The 11,462-nt window shown below is 41.5% G+C and overlaps 1 protein-coding gene across 5 annotated transcripts in view; it reads right to left on the bottom strand.

Moving 5' to 3' along the window:
• Nucleotides 1-11,250, bottom strand: part of LOC310863895 (neuroligin-3-like) — a gene marked incomplete at both ends in the record, with an annotated part of 13,600 nt that extends 2,350 nt beyond the window's left edge. Inside the window, 5 exons of one of the 5 annotated variants that reach the window (XM_083772423.1) lie at nucleotides 1,787-2,576; nucleotides 5,920-6,105; nucleotides 6,744-6,893; nucleotides 8,638-8,697; nucleotides 10,770-11,250. In XM_083772423.1, the coding sequence (XP_083628549.1) occupies nucleotides 1,787-2,576; nucleotides 5,920-6,105; nucleotides 6,744-6,893; nucleotides 8,638-8,697; nucleotides 10,770-11,250 (1,667 nt within the window). Of the gene's footprint in view, nucleotides 1-1,786; nucleotides 2,577-5,919; nucleotides 6,106-6,743; nucleotides 6,938-8,637; nucleotides 8,698-10,756 lie in introns of all 5 variants that reach the window. The other 4 variants (XM_083772424.1, XM_083772422.1, XM_083772421.1 and 1 more) reach the window with 4 other exon arrangements.
• Between the last annotated feature and the right edge of the window lie 212 nt (nucleotides 11,251-11,462).

Genomic DNA, 11,462 nt, shown 5'->3' on the forward strand with positions numbered 1-11,462 from the left:
CCCTAATTGTGGCCCACTACCTAATCTATAGTTGAATATCCCTCCACTATATGCTGTACATATAAAATTGTGATGCATATTAAACGTACTTATACTGTGTGTGTGTGTGTGTGTGTGTGTGTGTGTGTGTGTGTGTGTGTGTGTGTGTGTGTGTGTGTGTGTGTGTGTGTGTGTGTGTGAGGGTGTGTGTGTGTGTGTGTGTGTGTGTGTGTGTGTGTGTGTGTGTGTGTGTGTGTGTGTGTGTGTGTGTGTGTGTGTGTGTGTGTGTGTGTGTGTGCGTGTGCGTGTGCGTGTGCGTGTGCGTGTGCGTGTGCGTGTGCGTGTGCGTGTGCGTGTGCGTGCGTGAGTGCGTGCGTGCACATTTTTATAAGAGGCTTTCAAAGCTCCAAGTGACGCAGCAGATTTGTTTGACAGCACTATCACCAAGTGCTGTGTAAATGAAATGTGGATTCATGTTATGTGCAGACAATATCAGATCTACAATTTCAGATCTGCTTGTAGCGTTTTGGTGTAAAAAATAACAGATGGGTATGAGTATAGCCCAGTGGTGCCCTGGTCAGGTTTGTGCACAGACTCTGTAAACTCTGAAAGGGGAATGTCTTCCTAAAATGCTGCTTATTTTACCTTTTAAAGTACTTCTCAGCTTATAATGTGTTTTGGCATTTAAATATTTTGTTAAATCACAACAGCAGCCCTCCCCCATCCCCCCTTAGTAACTCTGAGGACCCCCTAGGGGTCCTGGATCCCCAATTGAAGACCCATATAGAGAATGAGCTCTTTTGTCATTGGTTGTTCACAGAATCACATGTGCATTGGAAATCATTGCTTTTAAGTAGCAACATGTTTTAACATTTCTTAGGACAGGGTGTTTTTCATGACAGACACCAATTGACTTTCAATGGACCATGAGCTTCAAATGTCAAAGTGTCTTTGGCCTAATTACATTAAAATAAAATGAATGTTCTGGAACCCACCCCACACTCCCAGAGCAGTGACAATGTGCCACGACTCGTAGAAATAATATTCTACAAGAATTACAGAAGAAGGAGACAGTAGCCTACCTCTGAAGAGTGACTCAGATAATTGGTTTATCTTTTCATTGAATGAGGTTGAGGTTGAGCTGAGGTGTTAGCCTTGGAGACCACATGCATTTGTCTTTCAAAAGAAAAGGTTGACTATTAGGGAACGTATAAAGTGAGAGAGGACAACCAGGATAATAAGGGAGCCATGCCAGATTCTATTTCTGTCTCCTCATTCAGTTATTTCTAATTGTATTGTTATTGTACCCCTGGTTTGCGGCTTCATTTGTCTTGAACTTGAAGGAGGAGCAACTCTTTTAGCGTGATGGGCTGCCTCTGTGCCTCATAGAAGGAAAATGTATCCTAAATCCTGTAAAACAGTTTTATTTTATTTGAAAGTCCTTAGATTGTCCTGTTCATTAAAGGTAATAAAAAGAGGGCCAAATTTAACACAGTCTGAACAGCTCACTGTAAAATTAAATGAATTAGCCTTAAACACTTACGACAAAAGTTGGCTTAAATTATGCAAAATTCTTGCTATTGTTTCCTAACAGTTAGGGCTAGATGACAGATTCCATCACTTAGGCCTACAAAGAATAAATCAGACCAAGCTTCATCTTATATCAGACCCGGCGAACGCTTTGTCCATATTCTTTTACAGTCTATGGTATAAACCCAATACCACTCCATCGCATGATGGTGTCTCTTATTGAAAACAAACAGATCTCCTCTGACAGAGTATAAATTAGACATTGCTTTTTACTCACCCACTCTTGGCAAAGTTGGTCCAATACGTCATGACCACGGCACTGAGCATGATGTCATTCCTGGAGAAGTTGCACGGGAACAGATCAGTCGGGCCCACCATCGGGATGCCGAACACATACGGCACCTCGTCTCCGTGCGCCGAGTCGGACCACACCGGCTTCATCAGGCTCTGGCAGTGGTGGTAAAAGGCGTAGAAGTAAGTGGGCGAGCCGTAGCGGGCGTGGAGGTCAGCCGTCACCACCGAGGGCTCCACCCATTGGTGGTCGGTGAACAGCGCTACCAGAGTCTTCCTCCGTGTCTCCGGGTTGTCTTTGTCGGCCCAATCCGTGTACATGAACTTGATGGTCTCCCTCAGGGTGTCCTTGCCCTCCGGATAGCCATACAGGCTGTCCACGAAGTCGGACACGGCAAAGTCAAAGTCGCTGCCGGACACGCCGTCCTCCAGGTCCATCACGTTCTCCACGAAGCGCAGCCCCTCGCCCTGATTAACGCCCAGCATGATGTCATAGTTGAGGAACTCGCCTTGCTCCATGAGTATCTCGGGGTCGTCGGGTATGACGTCTCCGTCGATGACGGGTCCAAAGGCCACGCGGTAGCGGGCGGCCTGGATGTCTTGCTCCACCAGCTCCTTGGCGGTCTTCTTCTGCAGGCAAGAGACCATGTCCACTGTGTCCAGGACGTTGCAGCCAACCCGCTCGGCCAGCATGCGCGTGTATTTGACAGGCTGGTAGTTGACAGCCCAGCTGGACAGAGCTGAGCCACTTTGGATGATGGCTCTGTGGAACAGACCTGAGAAAGCACAACAACACATGCAGCACAAAAAGACAAGGGAATATGTCAGAGCAAACTCCTGAATGTTCATTTAGCTCTGTAACAAGACTATAGCCATGCTGCTTACCTGATGGCTTATTTTAACTAGTGGAAATTGGATGGAGATAATAGAAAGGTCATTGGGTCACTCAAATGGTTAGGGTTCCTCCTTCAGCGAGCATGAATGTGCTCAGTAATTTTCATAGCAATCTGATAACATAGAACTATACATACTTTTGTGCATGTGAAAAGTTTGGCTTTAACCCATTTTGACCTGAGATCAGATTCTAAACATGTCTTCTACATCCTGACAGTTTTCTGAAAAAGCTATGTTTCTATATGTCAGTGGTTCTTCGATTTTTCAAAAATAGCAGACGTACAAGCTCGTAGCGCGCCACTCGGTGGCACGCTATGAGCTTGTAGATCTGCTATTTTTCAATAGCTAAAGCATAACATAATGTTAACACCAAAAGAGGTTCCCGCCCAAAATGGTGCTAAAGGGAAGGCCATACAGTATATGGGCCACACAACTCAATAGTGCATTCTGAAGCTGCCTATTAGATTATGAAGCATCTCGTGTGCAAAGTTGAGATGTGGCCATTTTGAGATATCTTGCGTGCAAAGTGGCCTACTTTTTTGGCACTAGAGGAATTAATATGCTGGGAAGCATTATTGTTTGGAAATTTGCTGTGCAGTGTGCATGGACAGACGGACGGAACAGACGGGCGGACAGACGGGCAGACAGACTGGCAGACAGCTATCCTTAGAACTATGCCATTAAGATGAGAGTTAGCAGCATTGTAGTTAATGATGCTGATGAGTTCAGCCACTCCAGTTGCTGTGACTAATCTGATTTTCTTGTCTGATTGACTTGCGCACACACACACACACACACACACACACACACACACACACACACACACACACACACACACACACACACACACACACACACACACACACACACACACACACACACACACATTTTAATAAAGAAATAATAAAGTCAGTGAAAAAGTCAAATATTATTATTTTAATAATATATATATTATTATTATTATTATTATCTCTATATTGCCTGCAGTGCCAACAATAGGAAAACCAAGTCAATATAATATTTTGGTCCACGGACTCGATCGAGCCCCGTATGAACCACCTTTGTAAACAATATGAGGGAGGTTTTGCAATATGGGAGATGCACACAATCAAGCTGAAGATTGTTGTTTTTTCTTTTTTTTAACGATTTTTGAGAGACAGGAAACCAAGGGCAGAAATATAGATATGAAAGACAAGACTGGGGCTGGATTCACAGCAAGCCCTCATGCTCACAAGAAGCATGTGGTCTCAGCACTGACTGAGACACCACCAGGCCCCCCAAGCTGAAGATTTGAAATTGGTTGTTGCAATAATAGAAAATAATAATAATAATAATAATAATAATAATGTAGTGTTTTATGTTGTCTGTTGTTTATGGGACCCTGAGTCTGAACAAATAAAGTTTATTGATTGATTGATATAATAATAAGGGTAATAATAATAATTAAAAAAAAAACAATTACCCAAATGAAATGTTGATTGAAGGATGGCACTAGAGTAGTGTCTCTCAATGTGTCACATTCTGTCTCTCCCTCAGTCTGTGACTCCACACTGGCCACTCCCATATCCCATTCCAGCACACCCAGTTCACCCAGTTCCATTTACACACCTGTCTTCAACTACCTCATCAGCCCAGCAGTGAACACTTCTCCAATCAACCTGCTCTCTATATAACTGGACTCAGTAGTCAGTACAAACACTCATTGTCAGTTCATAACCTGGTGTCATTGATGTCCTGCTACCTGTTCCTGTTTTGACTATTATGTCATTCTTGATTGCCTGGTTCCTACCTGCATATTCAGTGTAAGATTCTGCCTTTCTTTATTAAATACTTTATTATCTACTTAATATCTACTACTTGTTTGTTGTGACTTTGCATTTGGGTTCAACTCTCTGTCTGCATCCTTGACACAATGGGGTCGGTACAGACCCCCAGGAAGCATACAGAGGAGTTAAGGGGCACTGGAAGCGATCTTTTTAAATGGGACCGCTGAGGTGTAAATAATCAGAGTTTCCAAAAGTGCAATATATTCAAGTGCACATTTTCTTCTTTTCATCCTAGTCATTTTTTCATTAACGCTCCATGTCAAATGAGGCATGGTTTGGTTTCTGAATTGTGTGTAGTTGCATGTTTTTCATTGGGATGATGATGGAAGATTTAGATCTAGAATTGTTAGTTAGGCCTATTGGATGGGATTTGTACAGTGTTGGAAGCATATCTGGAAAGGATACAGACACCTAATTTGTACATTGTATGACAGTGTTGCTTGCCGAAAAGAAGACATGGATGCCTGGCAATCATCTGACCATTAGATTCTGCGACGTTGTGTGTACAATTAGAAATGTTGACCTACGGGTAGTGCTAGAGAAAATGCCATTGAGTCAACAAAAGTAGTGAGTGTCTAGGGCAGGGGTTCTCAACCTGGAGTCGTGAAAGAGACATGGCCAAAGCATTTCCGGGGGTCCCCAGCCAAAAACATTGTGATCGACCACGTTTGTTTGGTCTAGGGACCCTGAATGTGCACAGCATTTCATGGTTATCAAGCCAGTATAGTTTTGTATGTTGTTTGGGAACAAAGTGATGGACAGACTGACTGCATGGCTGGCTGGCTGGCTGACTGACTGGCTGCATGGCTGGCTGGCTGGCTGACTGACTGGCATCGCCATCCTTGGTGCCCCACGGTAGCACTAGGCCTAATAATAAACACTAACAAATGAACCAGGTGAAATGGTAAACAGCACACATTTGTTCATGTATGAAATGCAGGTGAACATGATGAGACGATGAAACTTTTATGACACAGATATGCTCCTTTAAGAGATCCCAGTCTTTAAGAGGCAAAGCTTTTAGCCTGATTGGATTGAGGAGAGGCGAACAATAGCATTCACTCACTTAACCAAACCCCCATGAGCTACACTACTGCACCCACACGAGAACACTCCACCGGACCACTTAGAGCTGCAGTGGACTCGGGCAATAAACAGAGCTACATTTGGACTTTATAGTACATAATATGTATACTGTAAAAACCTCCTAAGTGATTAAATGTATTAGATTGATTTGAAATGAAATAGCAAAAGTAGCAGTGTGTGTGTGTGGTGTACGTGCAACAGCATACACCATAGAAGACCTGCTTATACTGTACAGTAGGATTACTACTGTACAGTATATGCATGTCTTCTATGGTGTATGCTGTTTGGGAACAGCTGGCTCCCACAGTCTTACCCTCTGAGTGGTGGGACAGTGTTAGCAGACTGACACAGGCAGCCCCGATCCCCGATCCAAACACTGTGATACGACCTGGGTCTCCTCCAAAGTAACCAATATTCTTACTGATCCATCGGAGTGCTTGGATTTGGTCCAAGAGTCCATAGTTGCCTTTTGCTGCCTGGTCACCAGTACTTAGAAAGCCTAACATACACAGTACAGAGAAAGAACACAGGTGCGGTAATGACATAGTTGCTGTGTTAAGTAACATAATACCCACCAGGACGACTAACCTAAAGCCTTTAAGAAGAAACCTAAATTAGGCCTTACTGAAGCTGTCTTCTTATGAGTTTTAATGTCTCTGACAATTTGTTACATACAGTATATGTTTAGAAACTATAGAGAGGCCACCATTCAGCACTTAAAATACATGAATGGCTGTATTTTGCGTGTCTTAAGTACCAGGTCTTATTACTTAACTTAAGACCTGGAGATGTGGTCAATGCTCTTTGGAGAATGGCCAAATGGCATTGATCACACCTCCAGGTCTTAAGTTAAGTAATAAGACCTGGTACTTAAGACACGCAAAAAATTGGCTCCTCCTTGCTTTGTCTGTTCACATTCACCGGCTTAAACCCATGCATTTGGATTTTAAACACTAGGGAAAGAAACACCCCTAACCTCCCTGCAATCCCTATTCCGGTATAAATTCAGCACAGTAAGATGAGTGTTTACTCCACAGGTCTCTTTTACCCACAAATCACATTGACAATGTTTATTTCTGCACACTGACTGGAAGCTCGAAGCCCATTTAAATACGAGGGTATTTCAAATGCAATCACCTAATATGCCAATCCTGTAGTTGAGCGTGACGACGACAACGTTCCCATAGCTGGCGAGTACACTGCCATCCATCATGTTCCCTGTTCCTTCCATGTAGGATCCGCCATGGATGTACACCATCACAGGTCGAGCTTCAGAGTCCCGTATGTCTGCAACGTCAGTCAACAAACACATGCTCAACAAAACAGTTGCACTGGCGGGTGAAGGGATTTGAGACGTTCCACGCCAAAGCTCTATTTCCCAGTGTAGAGCTAGAGGCAAACGTATAGTGATGATGTGTACTGTGTAGTACCCTCTCACATGGTTTAACCTATAGCATCCCTATCCTGGGCATGTTATAATAGGCAGACATTCGATGACAATAGGTGTGCGTTCAGCGAAAATAGGCAATCTACGACCTCACGACACTCACAAAAAAGACTGGTCAATGACGTAAATGAGGTTTAAGTGGTTAAAAGAAGACATGGTGAAGACTAACCACAACACTTTTTTTTTTTTTTTTTTTTGCTATTTTCTATCAATTAGGCACGATCCAAAGAATACTGTAACAAGGTTATTATGGTTAACGTAAACGAACAAAATAACAGAAACTTGTAGAATACTAACTAATCGTTAACTGAACAAAAAAACTCCCGGTATGATGAAAAACGATAACTAACTGAAACTGTATTGTGTGTTTGCAAAACTAACTAAACGAACTGAAATTATAGACAAAATGCCAACAGTAACTGAATATATATATATATTTTTTTAAATGGTATATCTTTTGTTGAGTTCGTTTAACACAACAGGCCTACTCATGGACCATATGCTCCAGTTTTAGGTGATAAGGTGACCACCAAAACGGTGGTTAGTATAAACAGAGAGATGTGTTTGGGTGAGCGTTTTGGTGGCGTTTTTCCAACCACCACGGTGGTCACCTTATCACCTAAAAAGTAGTATGAATAGGCCTTTACTCTGACCTTTTCAATCCTGCACCTGACAAATAACCCAAAGTATGAAAAAATTGAAAACTAATATAAACTATAAACTAAGACGAATCGTCACAAAACAAGCAAACGCGCTCTTAAAAACAAATTAAAATTAACTGAATTAGAAAACAAATTGTCAAAACTATAACTAAAACTAAACTATAATGAAAAATTATTAACTACAAAACTATTAACCTTGGAGCATAGTGGGCTGTATCTTTGTGATGTATTCCCATGTATTCCCATGCTTTTTTGTTCTTGCTTAATGTAAGTCGCTCTGGATTAAGAGCGTCTGCTAAATGCCTAAATTGTAAATTGTGCCCCTGTCATTGAACCCACAATGCTCAGAAGGATAATGGATTGAACACACATTTTACCCATAGCATTTCAATCGAGAGTAGTTATTCTAAAATGAAAATGGCATTGTATCAATGTCTTTGAGCGTATGACATGCATCCACAGGGATAAAAAACACCATATAATGTGCAATATTTATGAACATTCTTTTTCTTTTTCGCCTTGTTAAAATATGCTTTCAGTTGTAAAAATTAATGCATCCCTGATATGTATTCTGAGCTGCAGCCCATCAGGACCCTGTTACATACCATTCATGAAATCCTACACATTGCTCCAAAGTAAAAACTGAAATATGTATGAGGCTACATTTTTCTGTAAAGGCAAATTTGAAGCTGATTTGTTGCACCGAGTGTTGTCTTCAGGGGGTCCATAATGAGGCAAAATAGATCATGCCATGCCAAAATCAAAATCGGTGGCAATTAAAAAGTGGCCCTTACAAAAAAATCTATTTGGAATTGACTTAATGAACTTGATTCTGATTCAGCGTCTTCCACGTGCCGCCCCAAAAATGTAAAAAAAGAGAGCAAAAAGAATCCATGCATTAAGACTGAGCTCTAAAAAATACCTTCAGATTTATCACTGTCACCATGTGAGAAAGCCGCCCCCTTTTTCTTGTGTTGGGACCCTGGGAGTCACATGAGGAAAAAGAAGTACACAATTCAAAATAGCAAGATTGATTAAGTTTTGAATCTGACGTCCAGTCTAGCCCACAAAATAAAATACAATAAAGTTAAAAAAATGGGTTAAAGAAAAAGTATGCCTTTGTGTGTAAAAGGCTTTACAGCCATTGCTTTCATAAAAACTGGAATGGCATTGTAAATTCTTCAATGACACAAATGCCCCTTATTACAAAGCAAACATATAATATGTATGTGAATATAATGCGTTCGCTAGATTTGCTAAGGAATGGTAGACACTGACAACAGCTCTGTTTCCAGCCTGATTTGCTGCGTTCTGGGAATTTGTTTTGTTACTCCGCTATCAACAAATTCACGGAACAGGCTGGAATCCAGGCTAACACAAACACAGCTCACACGTAATGGATACTAAAATGACAAATACATAATTAATGTCTTGTGTTTATTAACTATACATTTTTAATAGGTATAGTGTTAGTGGAGTGCTCAATTAGGCCTGGTTTAGAAGGCCTGCTTGGCTAAATATTTGTTTTTATCTTGCAATATTGGGTCCATTCTTTCACACAAACCATTTTGCCTGCATGTTTTCAGATTCTTTAGGTGTCACCTCGGGCTACTCGTAATATGAGTAGGTGGCGAGATATGTGGTTGAGTAGCACACACACACAGACTTGGTCAAGATGCAAGCTACTTTCAAGAATATCAAAAAGCTGAGATTGCAAAAATAGACTCTTTCATTTGACATTGTAAAAAGAAATGGGCCAAAGCCGGTGTAAGAAACTGAAAAGTTAAGAGACGGTTCATTTCCTCCTCCTTCTTCCATCCATCAGACTGACATCTCAGGCTCAGAAAGTTCAAGGTGTTTTCGATATAGACATTCTTAAGAAAGGGACGTATAGTGGAGCCACGTTGCAAAAATAAATTGAGTTTCTTATAGTTTATTTATTTATTTATGCTTTTTTTTAAGGGGTTAAGTGTGATGACAGTGGTGTGAGGAAATGCAGACATAATAATGGAATGACATAAAGCAAGTAGTCTGGCTGGACAGGAATTGAACTGGACATATATATACGTGCAATTTACGCCCCTTGTGGTAAGCAGATAATGTTTGATGTAATAACAAATCCAAGATGGCATGCATTTTGCTGTGCATGCAGCTGCCCACAGACTATAGTGTTCACAACTTCAAACTGGAGACTTTTAAAAAGGCAACCTTTCAAGCAGGTTGCATAACAATTTGTTGCTATGCTACTGTACCAGGAAAGCTGCATGGCGAAAGAGATGCATGCTGCATATTATTAAAGTTGAAACAGATTCAACTCTAAATGATGAAACAATCACAATTCTCTGAATGCTTATAGGGGGAGCACTATTAAAAGGCAGCTGAATCTTTAATTTTTCTTTAATCTTTAATATTAATAGTGTATTTTTGTAGAAGATCTTCCTTAATTACAGTATCATAATGTTATTTGAATCTACAGATGATTGACAGTATAAAAATGTATGGTGTGAAGACAGACAGGGTAATCAGAGAGGGGAAAAACCCATAGATTACAGCTGACACATGATATGGTATGTTTTGATTGGATTTATCATTATGACTGAACAAAGCATTGATTTTCTGTTTACCCAGTGGAAACATCCAAGTGTGCTTGTCTCATCATTTTGAACATGAAAACAAAGATATTATTTGTACATGGACTGTCATATGGAAGAAAAACCCTGACCTTGAAATTATTCAATTAGTGGAACAAAAGAGTGTTCAACTGTTTATTTCCACCCCTTCAGGTACATCTATACTGTAGATATATATAGAGATAGATTCTTCAGGCTTACCACAAAACTATTATTTTCACTTTATCCATGAACTGTCTTTGTTTAAAAGGTTTGCGAGGCAACTGATGGTGAGATGTCTTTGGATGGTAAATCAACATTGGGTGGCAGCAATGAAATGGAATGATGCTCATGCTCTATAATGATTGCACAATGACATCACGGCCACAATGGTGATCGACGGACATGGAGAGTCACCGTTGTCCAGTTTACCAAAACAACTCACCATCCTCTGTTGGAGCGTAGATGTTTAGATATAAACAGTCCTCGTTCTGGTCCTGAATGTACGTGGCTACTGTGTCCAGGTTATATGTGAACCATATGGGCATCATGATCTCTGGTACTGTGTTGTGGATGTTCTGCGGGCACACGGGCATGAAGTGGGTGGCATTCTTGATCCCTGACCAAGAGGAGGGCTGATCTGGGGGCATGAATCTTTTCTCGCCCAAGGGAGGTGCTGCATATGGAACCCCTAGATACTGGTCAACAGGCCGAAGCACCTCACTGGGCACGGGCACCCTGAGGCCTCTCAGCTTCCCAAATTGGGTGGTGACTGACGGATAGAATTTCTGGCTTGTTGCCTTGGTGAATGACCAGCAGGAACATACTATCCACCAAAGAAGGGCACAGTGGGTGATGGTCACAGTCCCTTGCTGATGTAGTAGGTGTGCAGGCAACAGATGGTCTCTAAATGTAGCCAGCCACATGGTCTGGGCAAGACAGTGCCCTCGTACAACACAAATGCCCACTACAATGCCCGCTTAGTCACTCTGCCCTGATCCTGTTAACCAGACATCAGTCATTGTGCCTTTGGCTCCAAATTCTGTCAAAATTTAAATACTCTTCAGCCAGGTATATCCTCACCACCCAGTTCTATTTTTCATTGCAGTGTGACCAGATCTGAAAACAAGAACAGATC

This window comes from Protomyctophum parallelum, assembly GCF_964188405.1.
Source record: "Protomyctophum parallelum genome assembly, chromosome: 1".
NCBI classification, from domain to species: Eukaryota; Metazoa; Chordata; class Actinopteri; order Myctophiformes; family Myctophidae; genus Protomyctophum; species Protomyctophum parallelum.